Source organism: Mesocricetus auratus, unplaced genomic scaffold (assembly GCF_017639785.1).
Source record: "Mesocricetus auratus isolate SY011 unplaced genomic scaffold, BCM_Maur_2.0 Super-Scaffold_100004, whole genome shotgun sequence".
Lineage (NCBI taxonomy): Eukaryota > Metazoa > Chordata > Mammalia > Rodentia > Cricetidae > Mesocricetus > Mesocricetus auratus.
The window spans coordinates 103,001,797-103,020,847 of record NW_024429189.1 but is presented as its reverse complement, the minus strand read 5'-3'; the positions used below and the strand labels follow the sequence as shown (position 1 = coordinate 103,020,847).

Sequence of the window (19,051 nt, the reverse complement as noted above, 5' to 3'; positions counted from 1 at the left end):
TCTAAAATAATTTGTCTAATTACTATATTTCAACGTGATAGTATGACATGTTATGTCTTAAAATGTTCAAAGCTTTCTGAAACAAAGAGCTTCTAAGATCTTGCAACATCCCAGATGAAAGGTGGTGTAGGATGCCTCAACACACACACACACACACACCCACTCACACACACAAAGAGATAATTGCCTAATTTACTGCAACTGACAATTGCATTATATGATCCTGGTTTAGCAGCTTTTGGCTTCACATTGGGTGGACGTTCTGTTGTTAGGATTGTCTGAGATTCAGTTGCTTTGTTACCAGGGCATCATCCTATGCCATGATTTGTTTGCTCATGAAGGATTCACAGCATTAACTTTGGTTGGAGCAAATTTTACCATCCAAATATGGAGGCAAGTTTAGGTCCAACTTAATTAACCAATCTTAAAATTCAAGGGAAGTTCTCTGTGACAAAGTTCATTGCTTTGAGATAAAAAAGAATCAGGTAATATAAGTCAAGGTGTAGGAGGAAATAGAAACATATGTACTGTAAGTTCACAGGTTGTGAGAAGTAGTATCATTTTGCTATACTAAAGAAGCCTATGGCTATCTCCTGGCTTGTATGAAACCCTAGCATTTGAGGATGCTTTACTTAAAGCTGAAAATTCTCTAAATTGTTTAGAGGTGTGTAGATTGGCAGTCTCTGCTTGTTTTAACAGAGTTCTAAACTGAACATGTTCCTATAGGAATGTCCTGGGAATGTGGTTCCCTGACCACATTGAGGAATGGAACCTTTTATAAGTGGAGCCAAGTGCCCTCGCAACGGGATTAGAGATTTCTTAGGGACACCTGGGTAGTTCTCATGAGAATGTTATAAAAGCCCAAGCCTGCCTCCATCCAGTCTCTCCTCGACTTTCTGCCTGTCAACGTGACATGCTTCTGCTATTAGTATCTTCCATGAGGCAAGGCAGTTAAGAATGTTCTTCACCATGGGCTTATACTGTGCTGTTTGGACTTTCTGCATGCAAAACCATGAACCAAATAATCAATCCTCTTGTCTGTATAAAGTTAGACTGACTCGGTTATTTCATTACAGTACTGAAAAACATTTAACGTGTGTGTTTAACTTATTGTCAGTGAGTATAAAAGATGTTCCAATAAATACATGTCTAGACTCACAGCTATTTTGTTACTATGTAATTTAAGTAACATGTGTCCCACACCCAATGACTAAGGATATAGACTACAGAGGGTTGTGCCTAGAAATCTCATACTGCTTTATTGTTGTACATGCTTTGTCCTGCTGTATCAAATCTATGATCTATATTGAACCGTATAAAAATACACACTGCAGAATATTTTTAAAAATTTACTTAGATTAAAAACAAGTGTTTCAAACTTCTAAGGCAGGCAATTTTATTCAATTAATGCTCTTCATATTTAATATGTGGTTTTATGCTGTGGAATTATTGGAATTATTGCTGTGACACACTAAATCTCTTTTTTAGTACTGATTTTAATACTGATGCTAAAAAATCCTATTTTACATACCCAATTTCAGTTCCCTCTCCTTCCCACCATCCCACTCTTCCCACCATCTCCCCACCCCACTCCCCATCCACTCCTTGGATCATCAAAGTCTGTCACATCATTTGAGGCAGGACCAAGGCCTGCCCTCCTGTATCTAGGCTGAGAGAGTATACCTCAATAGGGAACGGGCTCCAAAATGCCAGTTCATGCACTATGAATAAATACTGCTTCCACTTCCAGTGGCGCCTTAGACTGCTCAAGTCCCCCAACTGACACCAATGTTCAGGGGAGCCTAGATCAATTTTATGAAGGTTCCCCAGCTGTCAGTCTGGAGACCATTAGCTCCCACTTGCTGAGGTCAACTGTTTCTGTGAGTTTCCCCAGCATGGTCTTAACCCCTTTGCTCATCACTCCTCCCTCTCTACAACTAGATTCCAGGATTTCTGCTCAGTGCTTAGCTGTGAATCTCTGCAGAATATTTTAAGTGTTATCATACTCTTCAATTATTGGGGTAGTGGCCAAGACTGATGTTTGCATTCCATTGCTTCCTGACACTCTGGGTGACTCTGAAAGGAGAGTAGGTATAAGAATGTGGTTATGCAGAAGAGGCTAATGAAACAGCCTGAATTGCCAAGTAGCCCATATTCTAAGAAAAAAGGTCATTGGTACTACCCTAGGAGCTAAGGTAGAGTGGATGGTACTAATGGAACACAAGGGGTGGACCATCTGGTAGAAGTGTGGCAGGAGTGTTACATGGAAGCTGAGAAGTGAGATAGAGATAGACACAGCTACTGCCTGGGATGTTATTGAAGGCAAAGAGGGAAAGAGAACTATCCTTTCTTCTCTACACCTCCCTCTACCTTCTGTCTCACACAGGATCTCCACTCTCTGAATCCATCTGGAAACCAGATGATACAGAAACCTGGGAAATACAACCTGCATCAGTTACTCCTTGTGATGTACCACGGAAAGAGCAAGGATTGTGCTTAGAGATTCTATAACCAGCACTTAATAAGCATATGCTGAGTGGATAAATAAAGTTAAGTGTGTACATAAGTAGGTTGATCAACATAATGGTAACACTAACCTTTGACAGCATGGAAGGTTTAGATCTGTAGTATGGATCGAGGTCTCTACCCAGTACATTATCTAGGGATGCATGGTCTCCCTGGCTTCTCCTGTGATGTCCTGTAGCTGACAAATCTCCCCTTCTGGTTGACTCTTTAGCTAAATAGTGTTACTTTGGCTGGGGATTCATTCAGACTTGTCCAGAATACTTTGTGTATTGCTCATTTTATTTTATATGTTGATTTCATTAATACCTACGTGGAAAGTTGTATTTTTCACTTCCCATTTCCTTAGGTGGAGCATGATACATAAGCCTCAGGAACAAAGACTATATTATCCATCTCAATTTTAGGGGAACAGAAGAGTATTTCAAATCATTGGCTTAGTCACTATAACCTAGGGGTTCAGCTTCGTGTATCAGTTCCTCTTCATTGTCTTACCTATGGAGACAAAAGGGAAACATCACCATTAGTAATCCTGAATACAGGCATCACACACACACACACACTCACACACTCCTCTCTCTCTCTCTCTCTCTCTCTCTCTCCTCTCTCCTCTCTCTCTCTCTCTTCTCTCCTCTCTCCTCTCTCTCTCTCTCTCTCTCTCTCTCTCTCTCTCTCTCTCTCTGTTACTCAGGATAAGAAATCGCCATTGGCTTCCAGAATGCAATTGGACTATTTAGTTTTTCCTTGTTACCCAGATACTGCTTGATGTAGTAATAACTAAGGGGGGTATCTGAGGATGTTATCATGAGCTTCTTTGTAAGTTTCCCCTAGGATCCATAATTAAACAAACCCAAATCCACAACATCATACAGTCCATAGAAATGGTTAAAAAATGACAATAAAGTCCCATTGGCCCCGTACTTGAATTTAGTGTCTCTGTGTAGAAGGTATCTGAGCCTCCCATCTCCTTTTACACTACCCTCCTTGAATACAAGATGCCAGCTCAGTGGGTCTTTTGGGTATCATTTGTGACTCCACATCAAATTCCTTACGTTGAAAACTCAATATGAGTTGCTAAACTAGCTTTACCAGGGTTAATTCATTTGTACCTCATATATGTGATCTTATCACAGAACATGGGGAAAAATCATCTTTCTGTCTCTGGTGTTTATAAGTCCAATGTCTAATAATTACATTTTAAGAAAAATAAACTACCAGTGGAATTTGTGAATTGTTTTCCCCTTCTAAGTAGCTGCCAAGAAAGTTTGCATTGCTATTCTTGCTTATTTTTTAATTTATTCTTAAGAGATAACATTCAAAGACACATCTCAATAACCACCTTCCAATAACTCCCAATAATGTATTCAAAATTTGAATCTACCAATGAGCTAAACCATTTGTAGCTCTAATGGCCTAATTGTCTCAGGAAAAGGTCTCACAGACATACACAGAGGTGTGCCCTAGTTTTTCCTTTGGCTCTTTTTACCCAATAAAGGTGATGATCAAGACTGACTATCACACTTTGCCTGCTAGGAGGCCCCTTGAAACCTACTAGGTGATGAGGGGAGCTAGCTTATATCTGATGCCAGAGGCAATAGCCTAGCCTCTTTACCTCTGGGTAAGAAAAACCTCTGTTGGTACAGTCCATCCTCTACAGTGCCACATACAGACGGGGGTCAATTTCTTCTTGATCTCATATTCTTAATTTTTTCCTCCTGCTTCATCTTGTTATGCTTTTTCTGACAAGTTTCATCTGAGAACTTTTCCCTTCACAAATTACTTGCACTAGAGATTCTGTCCCAGCCTCTGTTTCCATGTACCAGTTTAATCCACACAACTACTTAGATCTTGGAGAAAATTAACTTCTGAAGACAAAATAAAAAATAAACTTGGGCCACTATACACAGAAACTGCCACTACTAGAATTAGTACTGATGTCTCTAGCAAGTATTAATTGACTATTTCTGATGGTTAGAAAGAAAATACAGTAAGTATGCACATGTTTGAATCACTTAAGTTAAAACTTTAGAGTTTAAACTCACTAGTGCTGAGTGTGTGCCATCAAACACTCATTGCTGTGCACTCCATGCCTGGTCAACCCTCCTCCCTCTGCCCACTTTGACTTTCCTTTCTGCCTGATGGCTTCTAGTGAACCACAACTGCGTACCAACTGTACACTTGGGCACAGGACTAGTGGCTCTGAAGGGATTAACACATCTGGCTGGTTCCTGCAAGGGTATCTAAATCCATATAACTATTATCCCTCCTTTATAAATGATGAAACTAAGATTTGGTTAGTACTCTGCCAATAGATGTACAGTTAGTTAATGACAGCAAAGATCCAAATCCAAGTCTGTGGATAAAACTAGCACTGTTAACCCATCTTCATGGTGTAACATCAAGTAAGGTACCTTATGCTGTGCTATGCACTGATTCCCAGCTCCTACATGTTTCCTAGATGGTAGTTATCATCACCTCCATGGAATTATTGCTGGACACAGAACAGTATTTTTTTTACCTACCCCTCAGCCTGTAGCTATTTATGGCTGATTCAGGAATCCAGACACCCAGATTCTATTGCTGATGTCCTAACCACCACTGGAAAGTCCATCTCTTCTTGAGCCCTTTCACTTGCCTATCATGTGTCACCCTGTCTCAGGGGTGCTCCCTTTTCAAACTTGCTCTTCAGTTCTTGACTCAAGGGTCCCTGAATGGGAAAAGCTTTAGACACCTTGATAATATAGACCTCTGTGCCCATGTTTTATTTTTCAAAATAATAAATGTGTTTATTACAAAGTACTGCATTTCATTGTTTAAAAACTGAAAATAACAAGTCAAAATAAAATAGAAGCTAAAACACAATTTACATCCAAACCTCACAAACAATAAAAACCTAAAAAAATTCCATTTATATATTATATAACTACAAGTCTGAGTTGTGTAATCTGTGCAGTTATCTTTTCATGTAACACAGACAGACTTTTTGCCAGTAAAGCTTCCTCTGTGGAATAACTGTTTTGCTCACACAGACTTTTCTACTCAAGTTTGGAATGTAAGACACAGCTCCCTGCTTCCATCCTGATGTTGTTGACTGTGAACCATTCGGTGTAACACCAATATTTTCTCAGGGTATTAACTCTGAATTTGCTCGGTCTTAGCGTGAAGCTCCACTTGAGTATCCTTCAAATATAGCCCCTTTTCAAATGCACCAAGCCACTAGAATCAAAATATATATTTTGTATATAGGGCAAGAATGCTGATAGGACGAATATTCCCTCAGTTTATGTTTACAGATGGCTAAGTTTCTCCATATCACTGAAATGAAGATCTGATATCATGCATTCATTTCTCTTTTTTCCTGAATGCAAAACCATTTCCCTGCACATCACAGAAACAGAGAATCCTGTAGATAAATGTCAGTAGACACCTTTGTTTTTGGGAGTTGATACTTAATGGTCTCCACTGGTTGAATGAGGGCCAATTTGATAATCAAGCAAAGCAAATGATGTTCATAAAGGTTGATATAGAGAAGTAAACGTTTTCTTCTACTCTGTTAGGTTCAGCACCTGAATCTTGAATAAGACTAAAGAAAGATTAGTAGCAGAAAAATGAAATTGATTTATATATCCATATACTTATTGACCCACAATAAGTGACTCAAAGGGACATTAGAATTTAAGATTTTTAAAATTAAATTTTTTTATTCTTGTATGAGTATTTCATCTGCATGAATTTGAGAACACCATGTGTGTGCAGTGCCTTTGGGGGTCAAAAGAGAGCAACAGATCCCCAGGAACAAGGGTTATGGAAAAGAATCCTGGAAATGGAACCCAAGATTTCTGCAAGAGCAATAAGCCCTCTTAATCACTGAGTCATTTCTCCAGTCCAAGCACTTGAGACTTATTAAAAATCTGCATATTGTATTTCAAAAATGTGTATATTTAAGATAATATAAACTGAAATATTTAGAAACAAACATAATAGGTACAGGGGAGGAGAAGAGGCACTTGAGAGATACAAAATCAACTTGTTTGAAAAGTTGAGAAGACAGGAGATAGGAAGTTTGTGGTAGTGTTTATCTACATAGGTACAAGTGGTTGCTTCATCTTCTTTGAGGCCATAAAGCTCCCTGGATAGTGGACCTGGAGTAAGTTTGCTTGTTATTTTACCTGCTGTATTAGCTCAAGACAGAAGAAGAATTTATGGCAGATAAGTAACCAATTTGAGTTGAGTTTGGAGTTGTCTCCACAGTTACAACCTATCAAGTAAGAAATGAATGCGTGAGTGCTGATCAAATTACCAAAAATTAAGAGAATGTCTTGACCAGTGGAGGAAAGGCATCTAAGGAATGGAAACATGACAACATTAAAATATTATCTTTTTTTGTTTTTGTCACTGTAGTACTACTTTCCCAGAAGCAATACTTCATAGGTATTAATATTAGTATTTAAAATTGATGGGGCTGAAAAAATTTCCATTCTTTCAAAAATACTTCTCAAGACATATCTAAGGGCATAGAGAAGAAACTAGAGGGCCTCTACTTTAGACGACACATGATGATGTGTGATATAATCACCCGAAATTCTAACTTCTGATTAAAATGGTGTGAAGTGTCATGTCACATTCTTGGAATTGTTGCTTCAAACATTTGTTCTTAGGAAAATAATATAACACAAATTGATGGCTATTTGCAAAATGGCTGCCCTGTATTCTTAAATACCAATATTACGAAAATAGTAAAAAACAAAGGAAAACTGTTCTAAGCTAAAAGGAACTAGGCATACAGTAACTGAATGTATCTTCTGGCCTGGATTTTCCTTTGCTGTAAAGTTCATTATTTTGAATAATAGCAAAATCTGAAGATGTTATCTAGCTAGTTCTTTTATGCGTTGGCTTCCTGATATTGAATATCATATCATTGCTCTGACAGCAGTACACATTTTGGCAGCTGAACTACAGTTGTATGAAATAATTTCTGTACATTTTAAGTAGAGGTAGAGAGAGAAGTGTACTTAGAGGTAGAGAGAGAAGTGGTTTTTCCGAGGAAGTAAGAAACTCTTCTTGTGAATTTCATGGAATGTATCTGACCAAGATTCTCCAGATGACACGTCTCATGGCCATACTATATATTAGAAACTTGTCCAATCAGCTCTTGCTCTCTTGCAAGCCAATTCCTTATAACTCTCCCATCCATCCATCCATCCATCCATCCATCCATCCATCCATCCATCCATCCATCGTCTATTCTACTGCTCCTATATCTCTATCAGAAACTTGATATGTTTTCTTTCTAAATGGAGTCAGGCCTTATGTTTAAATCCCTCTGGACTCTTACATGGACATCACTTTCATGCTAGGCTCCTTTCCCCCATAGTTTTTATTCTTCATTATGGATTTCTTAAATACATTTTTATTCTGATTCACTCTGTCCAAACATATTAATGGAATATTAATATGCTCTTTTTAGTAATTCTCATAATTTTCTAGTATATAGAAATTTTGCTCAAATTATCAGCTATCATATGAAGATATTTTGAATTATGCCATGGTTGCAATTTCTCTAAACTAAAGGAATGCTTATTTTATAGTAAGCAGAAGGTAAAGGGATTTATCTTCAAAGTGTTTGCTGGTGGTTTTAGAATCATAGCTCAGAGTATTCTCATGGTTTTTAGTTTTAATTTGGACCCTTAGAAAAGCTACCTAGAAACAGAGTTAGGTGTATTTGGGAGGTAATTAACTCTATCCTAGGGTCTGTGGTCCAGTGTGAACATATACAACTAGGAGGTGAGGGAGTCCAATTTTCTTTAGTCTAAGAGATATCTGAGAGCTGCTAGTTGAGACTTGTTTCTAGGGGATGTAACTGCTATTCAAGATTGAGTTCTCTGTCATTTGAAAGTCATATGCAATAGCTCTACAGTATCAACATAGAGGGAAACAATGGCATGTACACTGTCAAAAGTTTACCTAGTCTAAGATATCTATGGCACCTTTAAAATGGTAATTGAGGAACAAACTCCTACCTCAAGGGGTTATATTGTTATCTCTATTTCCTAATATTAAGTTGTGTTTCTAATGATTTCTACTAGGTTTATTTTATTATTTTTTGTAATGTTAGAAACCAAACCATGGCCATGCACATGCTAGGTGATTGACCACTGAGCTATGCTTCAGCACTTGTTTATTTGAGATGGGGTTTTGTTATACAGTCCAGGATATCTTCCAGTTTGCAATCTTCTTCCTTCATAGTGCTGGGACTATAGGCATGTGCTACTTATACCCATTTTTTAAAGTTTTTTAAATATACGTCCTTTCAAAATCATTTGTTTGTTTTGTTTTTGTTTTTAATTGATCCCAGGCCACACATGTGCACTAGGATTATTTTTAATGAACACAATAGAGCATATCTGATAAAGTTTTGACAATATTTCTAACTTCAGTGTGGTCTACAGCACTCTCAATGAAGGTTGCACATTTATATGTATAAGCTGCCATTTGTTGTACTATGAAAGAGGGCCGTATGATACAACTCAGGATATTTATAGCTATTACAGCAAAAACTTATTTTTAATAACAAATCCTTAATGGATGAATTGCTTTGGCTTTTCTGGAAATACATACTTTCTCCAAACTTTGAACTCTGTGCCACAAAGCACTAACCCCAGGAGGCAACTGCTGTGACTTATTACTTGAGGGATGCTTCCAATGCTTGAGCTTTCTCCATGATGTTCTTTTGGAAAGGCATCATGAAATCTTCAAAGTCCACCTCATATGTGAACCTCTCCCTTCGAAGTTCCCTCTTCCTGATCAACTCTGCTGTTGTGGCTTCAGGACTCCAAATCTTAAGTAAACAGCCCAAAGCAAGACAGTTGTTACCATGATGACTAGCGAATTTTACTCTCACATATATTTTTAGTTAAGCACATGCTGGGTAAGTACTCTATCCATGAGTTATACACCCAGCCTAGGAAGACTTCCCATTGTTTCTATCTGGAACTATCAAATCCGTATTTAAAGTTCATTTTACTGTTTTACTGTCCTAAGACCTTAGTGGCTATGTGAACATCACTATTTCTGGTAAGGACCACCTAGGAACAGAGATCAGAAATACTCTTCAGTTCCTTCTCCAGTTACCTCTGACCCAGCTGTTGCTTATTTCTGTGATGTCAAAACACAAGGTCAAAGAATTGGGAAGTCCTTTATGCAGAAGTCAAATTATTTTCATAACAGAAGGCAGAAAGTGCTACTTATTCAGAATAGCTGGATGGGTACTGGAAAGATAATTCTTTTCCCCAAAGATGTCTCTCTTATTTAGGGACATATATTTTAGGAGACTAGAGAGTTTGTTCAGCCTTGGTAGTATGAATTTCCAAGTACTGGTAAGGAATAGGGTCTAAAAAGTTACAATACCAAGTGCCTATAAGAATATGATGACTGAATGGCAATCAGGAATGCAATCGAATAAAGAAGACACCAGTCTTTTTAAGTAAAATGTAAATATTAGTATGGAAATAGTAACAAATGGAACCAGATATTGGGAATTAACAGTTGATCTCATTGAGATGAATGTGGCAGAACATGGCCAAGGAACCTCAACAATAGTAACTGTGGAGAATGAATGTGGGCATTTGTTCAGATGATCTGTAGAGTCAACATGGGAAAAATGGCATTATGAATTCTGCTGTGTTATGGAAACTTTCAGAAAAATACTTACCCTATGTGGGATAAATGTGATATCAACCTTCTTAGTGTAACCACTGGTAATCAGTGAGTTGAGGTAGACCACATTATCCTTGTGTAATTTCTTTTCCTCTGTTATTGCTGGTACAGCATAAATTGATGACAGTGTTTCCTGGAAAAAAGATTTTGTAAAAGTATAAATTGCTAAAATCAAGGATTCATTAGAGTGCTTTTTGCCTACATTTTACTTTGAAGCTATGAAGGAAGAAAAATGCTAAAATTTGAGATAAGACAGAATATTATTATTACTATAACAGTAGGTGTGCAGAGATAATTAGCTTGCATTTCTGGAATTCACTTAATTATTCATATCAGGGACAAATAACGTGATTTTTCAAGACATATACCCCTGATTATTCATAAGATGGACTCTTTCTAGAGTGATAATGGTACATATGATAGGAGCTGCAGTTGGGTGAGACCCTATCACCATGATTAGTCCATGACTAGAACTCTGCCCTTCTGCCAAGTTCTTTTACCCAGATCATTTCCTACTGCCAATATTCCACAGCCTTCCCAATGTAGTGGCATTAAGGAGTCTATTTCTTGTCTTTCATTGATTTTTATCTTCCTTACAAGTAATTCAGTGAACTACCTGCTCTCCACAAAGAAGCTTCCAGCTTGAAAATGCACTTAGGACAGCCTTAGTAACGGCAATGTCCTCTCCCTCGATGTTTGGTCATTTTACCAAATCTGTAGAATTTCGAACCACACAGAAATTCAATACCAGTGTTTTCAATATTATAATCACTTTGACTCAATCATTTGTGTGCTGTATGGATATGGATTCTGTTTACAATGAACACCTTATAGAGTCTTCAGTAATAATTTTCTTATTAGATATATTTTTATAACTATTACCTAAGGTGTACATAGCATGCTATTTTACATTGTTGTGCAATAGCATAACACAGTGCTACTGCCACCCCAAGACTTTAAGGATTTCCCATTAGTATGGGGTAGTCATCCTCTTTTAGTCTTACCTCTTCTTTCTTAGCATCCGTGCTTTCACTCTTCAATTTAGGAAGCTTGCCTTTCAGTTTTTGATTATCTATAGGTTTAGGCAGGTTATCTATCTTTTCTTTTATCATATCAATTATTCTATAGTCAGCATATGCCCTTGCAACATCCATGGCAGCATGCCCTATTCCAAACAGAAACATAAATTCAAAGTTAAGATAAACCAATTTAATGATAGAAAGTAGAAAAAACTCAGCATGTTAACTTATGGCACTATGAGTTCACAAAATGTGACAGATATTCATTCTCCAGAGAGGCCTCACTACAAAATCCCAGTATATCAAGAACAATTTCCTAGAAAAACTTCTTTCTTAAGTCTTTTAACAACACACTTTAAAATATGAGTAAGAAAAGCTAAATTACATTTTGAGTGTTATATTTGTTGTCCCCTCAAAACCCAACACGCATCTTTTTGTGATAAATTTTTATCTTTGTTGCAAGGAGGTGAATTCCAAATGTCAGGGGAAGCTGGTATTCAAAAGTACTCTAGAAAGGTATCATTTTATCTCCAACATCGTTAGGCAAGGCTGGCACAGTACTACCTTCGATTCAAGGATAACTTAAAAGAATGCTGTCTTACAGAGCCGAAGGCAGTTCTAGTTAAGAAAAAGGCATCTCCAAGCATTGTTAGATCATGTGTGTCCTAGAGCTATGAATTCCTCAAGTCAGGAATTTGTATTAGTTGAAGAGAATGTCAAAGTTTATAGTCTTTAGGTTACCAGTTTTTATGAAATAAGGGTTTTAAGCATGCAAAATGGTCTGTGTTAAAAGCTAACATGAAATTATTGCAGAAATGTTCAGAAGCACTTGAACAAAGCCAACACCAACAGATGTACTAATGTGAACAGGGGAGAGTAGGAGCCTTCATTCCTGCACAAACAACAATAGCAATTCAGAGAGTGGGAGAAATAGTCTTCCCCAGGGAAGAGCACATCAATTGGTTACCCAATATCAACTGGTCAGCCCTGAAAACATATACATACAAGTAACATTAAACAGTCTGAGCAGGTTGTTTTTATTTGTTTTGGAGTGTGTGTGTGTGTGTGTGTGTGTTAAATAATTAAAGTAAAAGACGTCATGAAAGATAACAAGGTGAAGGGAGTAGTTGGGAGGGTTTAGAGGTAGGAAAAGGAAGGATAAATGATGTTTATTATATTGTAATCTCAAAAAAGTTTAAAAAACAAAACTGTAAGGAACTTCAAATATTCTAATTTTGTTTTACTTGTTTTTGCCATCAGAGATAAACTTTTAAATGCACTGGAAATGGAAATTAATAATGGTATTCCAAGTTTAGTTTGTATATATACAAATAATTTTATACGATATGTCTAAATATGTGAACTATCAATATATTTCTGTATTTTGATCAGTATGCATTATAAATAAAGTAGCCTTTAGTAATCATCCAATTAAAGCTTACCCCAAGGATTAGAAAAAAAGTACTTACTGTAATGTAGTAGAAAAACTTTCTGTCATTTGAATCTAATGAATAAAAATAACTTTGGGCTTGTTCCTTCCATTTTATTACCCAGGTTTTTTTTGTTTTAACCTTAGTTAAAACAATCAGCCCACAAAGATTTCAAACACAAGGAGGTTAGCCTTTAAGTCAATGATTTGAAAAGTGCTAGGTACCAGACATGCACCCTTAACATTTACCAAAGACTTGTACTTCTACAACAACAAAATCAACAGGATTTGGATTTAAAAATCAGTCCCCCTTTCTTTCCTCAGACATCAATAATACAAATGCATACCTTTTCTATTTTCAATCTGGAATTTAGCGCCAATATCAAGTAAGTATTTTACAGTGTCCAGTCTACAGCTTTCAATGGCTCTACTTAAAGGAGTGGAGTTGTTGATTGACATTGCATCTATTACAGCCCCAGATTTAACAAGAAGTTCAACAATGTCTTGCTGGCCAGCATGGCATGCAAAATGTAGTGGAGTCCACAGAAAATTATCTGTTGCATTAACATTTGCCCTGTATGATAAGACAGATACACTAATTAAGAATTCCAGTTATTCCAAACATTGAAACCTAAAAAATTCAAAGTAAAGAATTTTATGCAATTTTGCCCTTACTAAATTATCAATTAGAAGAGCTCTGAGGAAAGTAAACAACTATGCAAATTTTCTTATGTTTTCATAGGCCTTCAAATGCTTTTGTTTTGCATTATTTGGCAGCCTTAACTCCTTTTGTTTCTATACATATAAACAAATGTATATATTTGATTTGAAAAGTTACTTAGGTGCTTGTATTGCAAAGATTAAAATCAAGGAAAATTTAAAATCTATTTCATTGAAAATAAAACTGAACAAAAAGATAAATTTTACATTAGTCCACATTGTGTCTACTTTTTCTATGTGTTTTGAAGTTTAAATGAATGTTCATTATTTTAAAATCTAAGTACTATAATGTATTATTTAAAATTTTAGTCCTCATTAGAACTTCACTACCCTAAAGTTATTTTTAGTTACTCTGTCTTTTGATAATATGCAAATGAGTATCTTTGACAAGAAACACTATAATAACATTAATGTCTTTTCTCATGGATTTGCAATAATTGTGCTGATCAGAACATTGCATATTTTAACTCATTTAATCATCAGTGAATTCAGAGTTGGTCCTTTCAGAGCTGACTGCATACTTGGGGAAACAGACATACAAGTGTTCCAAAACTTGCTTCCGGTTATACAACCACGGCAGAAGCAGCAATTAAACCCAGCAATGGTTTTAGTTTTAAGAGATAAAATGAAGAGATCAAGTTTTAAAGATCTTTATAGATGAAGCAAGGTGGCCGTTCCTGTCTGGAGATGGATGGTGGGAAATGGAGAGTTAGGAATATCTTTTGTCACTGGGGCTGATGTCTTTTGTCATTGTGGCAGTTGTTCTATTTTCTTTGGTCCTCCATAAAAGGAGGATTAAAATGTGATTCAGCACCACCTCATCTTAGATATGGCCCTCAGGCAAAGTTGACTTGCCCCATCTCTAGCAAGAAGCAAGAGACAGCAGCTAGAAGACATTTCCAACCCAGAATGAAAAGTGTTTGCCTTTGCTTTGTAATCATCTTGGTATGCTGCTGTCTTTGTGCAGCCACAATCCCGTGTGCCCCACCCCCTTGTCTGCATCCCTGTCAGGTCATTGGCTGTCCACTGCAGTGGGGGAAATAGCAAAACCCCAAACCTTAAAGCATACCCCTTTTCAAGAAGAAACTTGACCACATCCAAGTTGCCATTGGCACACGCTGTCATGAGTGGGGTCTTGTAAGAACTATCCTTCATATCCACAGGTATTCCTGCCTCGAAGGCCTTTTTCAGAGAGGCTAGGTCTCCTGCCTTGGTAATAAAATTAATATTCGCGAAGACCTTCCTCGGCTCGTCGATGTACCACTCTGAATCGTCCTGGATGGGATGCTCAGGAGGATGGTCCCTGTTGAACCTGCTACAGTCGGTGACATTCTGGTAGGTCTCGATCATGTAGTAGGGCGGACCCCCATCTGTCCGCCGTGGAAAGGCGTTCTCTGGGATGGTGCAGATCGGGAGAGGTAGAACAAACTTGCCTTTCTTTGGCTTTTTGCCCAAACCCTTTCTCTTTTTCTTAGGCCCGAAAGATCCCAAGACATAAGACTTGCCTAAGTATCTGTTTCCCTTAAAGAACTCGTTAATGTTGACCCCGCCTCCCCGGCTTTTATCGTGCATTTGAGCAATGGAAAGCAGCTGCTCTGGGGTGGCAAAGTCTTGCCTCTCCTCCAGGACCACCACGAAATCATCTTTGCTGACGACGCCATCGCCCCTGTCCACGAAGGTAAAGGCTTCCCGAAGGAAAGCCTCGTGCTCCACGGACCAGTCATGCAGCCGAAGGGCCCAGAGTGGGTTAGGATTTTTGACTCCAGGCTTAGCGAGTTTAGCCACAGTTCGCTCTGCCCGACGAATTTCCTTACTTGCGGCTTTGAAGCCTCCATCTTTTGCCACAGCTCGTGGTGTTTTATGTTCCAAATTTTTCCATTTCAGGTCACATCCTAAAAGAGAAGCATCACTGTTAAGAATGTGCCAAAGTTATCTGCTTGGCCCCACAAAATGACACTCCCAGCTGCTTTCTTGAGTTCTTGTGGTCAGAAGTTTTGTCCTTAAAATTGATGTATAAAGAACACATTTAACCATTGTAATTACCAAACCAATTTCACTTGAGTGAATTCTGAGACAAGTTTACAATATGTATCTGGTCATTTGTCTCCCTGCAGATAGATAGATAACTTAGATAAAATGTAGATACTTGAAACAAATATCAAATGAAGATTTTGCTGCAAAGATGATGCTAAGAGCAAAGAGGGAGGGTGCCTTAGAATTCCATAGAAGATTCTGGATCCAAAGAGTTTGCACAGGACTCCATCAGTTCAGAATACAACAGGATGCCTGCTTCTTTTTTGATACAAAATATCTCAAAAGCTTAAATAGTATTTCAGATTTTCTCCATTAATTGAAGGTAATTTATACTAATTTGCTGTTTTGTGACAAAATTATATGAACAACCTTAACAGATAAAGAACTAATTTGTTTAATCAAAGTTGAGCATTCCAGACTTATGTTTGTATACAAGATAAATATCAAAATATATCATTTTACCTCCTTGATTAAAATAATAAGATAAAAAATTAAGAAGTCTGAGCATGTGTAACTATATCAGGGAATATGCTTATTGCCACCAAGAAGACTATGAGTCTTGAGATATTAAAAATCCATTATATAAATAAGTCAATCCATGAAGATGCTCTTTCTGTTTTTTTTAATCTTGACATGGGCTAGGCAGCTGTTTTGCTAACAAGACAATTAAAGTATACAGGTGGCTGTGTGGGAATAAGACCATTTCTTAACAACAACAACAAAAATTGTCAAAGATGCTAGCCTTGTCAGAACTCAGGGTTCAAGGCACTGGTTTTCTTTTATGTGTTGGGGAAAAGAGAGAAGACACCTAGAATTATAAGCAGCCCTCTTTCCTTAAAACAGGAAAGGGAAAAAGTAGAAAACTATCAGCAATAATTTTTAGTTAATTCTTTACTGGACTTATCAAACCTGCATATTTATACTAAGGCCAATAAACTTTATAGTAACAAAAAAAATCTAAGAGGGGTGTATGACAATGGAAGTTTTGAAAGTTTCACACTGGACCATTTTAAGAACAGTCATTTACTGGGAAGGTGGCCGGGATAGTCCCAGGAGGAATTCCATAGCATGGTAATGCCACAGACATGCAGTTACTTTCACTTGACTGCTTTGCTTTGCCTGGGATTCTCAGTTCACGGGACCTCTTGAGTCAGTTCCTTCGGGTTCACCCCAGAACTGAGGGCTGGGGGATTTTAAGCCCACCTCAGCTTGCCTTACTAGTTAGAAAACCTTTTGGTGGCTAGAAGACTGGTATTACCTCTGGTCTTGTCTGATGATACTTCCAAATACTCCTCAGATCTCAGAGCATCTTCAGACATTTGTTTTAGGAATATATCCTAGGATTTATCCTGGAAGATAGATAGACTGTTTCTTCCATTACTGGGTCAGACCTTCATTCATAAACCAAGCTCTGGCCCTTTGCTTCTTAGGGCTGCATTCCAGTATTGTATTCTAGGATACAGTATCAGTGGAGTGCATGTGTGGTGACATTTGTACCAGTAAGAAACTGTTCAACATACTAAAGATGGTTAGACTGACTCATCCTTGAAAGATTGGTAACATTTAGAAATCTGCATTGTTAAAAATGAAATGCTGATAGTGACAGATTTAATAGTAAGACTAATTACACTGTTTATTGGGAAAGAATTTATTATGACATAGTTTTCTTATTTGTTGAAACAGTTTGTTATTGGGAGAAGTATGGGCTTATAAAAGTAAAACCAGGTCAATTATATTATTAGTTATGTGGACCTATTAAGCATATACTAATGGTTCTAAAATTCATTTATGGAGGACAGAAAAAGATAGTTTTATTTTATGATTCTTTGAATTTTTTCTATTTTTCATAAGCTAGAAAGACATAAAGTTCAACAAAGTAAAAATACATCTCTACTGGAATTAAACTTTAGATGTTCAATCAATTAGTGGGTGACTGATGAGGAATGTATCTATGTTGTTCAATTAACTAGTTAGTATTTCACTACAAAGAATTTTCTAAAGTATAGTGTGCACAAGTATTGTTTATATTGAAAACATTCCCCAAATCTTTTCATTTTATTTCATTTCCCAGAAAGTATTTCCCTTATAACTACAAATTACCCAGAAATATTTTAATTTGACATGCATAAAGTAATTAAAATTTCAGATAAAATAAAATTATTTTCAACACCTTTCTTTCTTGAGATTCATGTTGGGTGTTTAAAATAAGAATATTAATCAATTGTAAGCATATTAACATTTAGTTAACATATGAAAATCAAACCACTTTGGATTTAGGTTTTAATTCCTCTTATTAGATTGATAATTCAATGGGTGACTATATGAGAAAAAAATCCATTTTCATCCTACATTGAGTGAGGATTGGTAATTGAAAGTTAAGTAGATGACAAGTGATATGCCTGAATTTGCTAATCATTTATGAACTATCAGATAGTTTTACCTCGCTGAGCTATATATTTACAGCAATCTGCAAAGCCACCCATAGCAGCATAATGAAGTGGTGTGTTCCCATTCATTCCAATCAATCCCATGTCTCCACCGTAGGCAAAGAGAAGCTTCAATATCTGCAAAATAAACAGGGAGTGGAAAAATAGGAATGCTCATTTACTACAAAATGATTGGCAGCTAGGCCTGTGCTATCCAATCTATTGTCTATCACCACATGTGGTTGCTGAAAATTCAAACTGAAATGAGTTATTAAAGTTCAATTCTTTAGTCTTCTTAGACACGTTTAAAGTACTCAAAGACCATGTATGGGCTAATGTGCTGCTGAAGTATAGATGGGTTTTATCATTGCCAAAAGTTTCAAGTAGCCCTGTCACAGATGACAGAAATAGCCAGTCATCAGTGGCTTTCAGAGACATAACACAGCATTGTTCTAGGTAGAAGGATTTTTAAGTGTCATAGTTAGCTACATGGAAAAATATTACTAGTGATATTCAATGAACATGTTAGCAAATATATGGAAAGTTAGCAAATTAATTAGATTGGTAAAGAGCTAGGATGTGCAGTCAGAGTTAAAGTATTAGATTTGGGGAAATCAAGATGATAAGAAACTTAGGAAAATGCCTTATTGTAACCTACATGAAAAAGAGAGAGAAAAGAAAGAAGTCTTTAACAATCAAATTTGAAGTAAAGAGCAATTATTACATCAAAAAAGCCTCCTTTGGCAGCAAAATGAGCAGCGTGGTGTCTATCATTGTCAAATGCATTCACTTCACCTCCTCTTTCCAATATGCCCCGAACTATTTCCAACACCCCTTCTCTTGATGCTTCCATCAAAGCCGTGCGCCCTGTGGACTGAATATGAAACAGATCAAATGCTGTTTATACTTTTATGCATGAACAATGGTCAACACAGACATGGGCTGAATTCACTGGATGTTAGCTCTATGCTAAGAAGTTTAATGCTCTATGTTTTCATTGGTTTCACCTAAGAAAGGAGGAAGCATTGAGTCAGTACTGTGTGTGACTATCTGAAATGGAATTTTAAAGCCAGAATCAAGGTTACAAGTGTCATGTAATTAATACATATTTCTACATAGAAAGCAGTGTATAAAGTGAAAGTGGGGGCAGCATGTTAAAATTAGGCAGCATTTATTTTCTAAGG

At 37.0% G+C, this 19,051-nt stretch overlaps 1 protein-coding gene across 5 annotated transcripts in view; it reads right to left on the bottom strand.

Moving 5' to 3' along the window:
• Positions 1-2,784: 2,784 nt before the first annotated feature.
• Positions 2,785-19,051, bottom strand: part of Ankef1 (ankyrin repeat and EF-hand domain containing 1) — a 57,866-nt gene continuing 41,599 nt past the window's right edge. For 4 of the 5 annotated variants that reach the window (XR_005877439.1, XR_005877438.1, XR_005877437.1 and 1 more), the window contains 8 exons: positions 18,592-18,741; positions 17,882-18,005; positions 14,477-15,299; positions 13,035-13,261; positions 11,244-11,404; positions 10,235-10,372; positions 9,142-9,361; positions 2,785-3,018 (listed from right to left, as the gene is read on the bottom strand). Coding sequence is in view for 1 of the 5 variants with exons in the window: in XM_040746375.1 (XP_040602309.1) it covers positions 9,206-9,361; positions 10,235-10,372; positions 11,244-11,404; positions 13,035-13,261; positions 14,477-15,299; positions 17,882-18,005; positions 18,592-18,741 (1,779 nt within the window). In the remaining 4 variants the exon portion in view is untranslated. The remainder of the gene's footprint in view (positions 3,019-9,141; positions 9,362-10,234; positions 10,373-11,243; positions 11,405-13,034; positions 13,262-14,476; positions 15,300-17,881; positions 18,006-18,591; positions 18,742-19,051) is intronic. The other variant, XM_040746375.1, reaches the window with a different exon arrangement.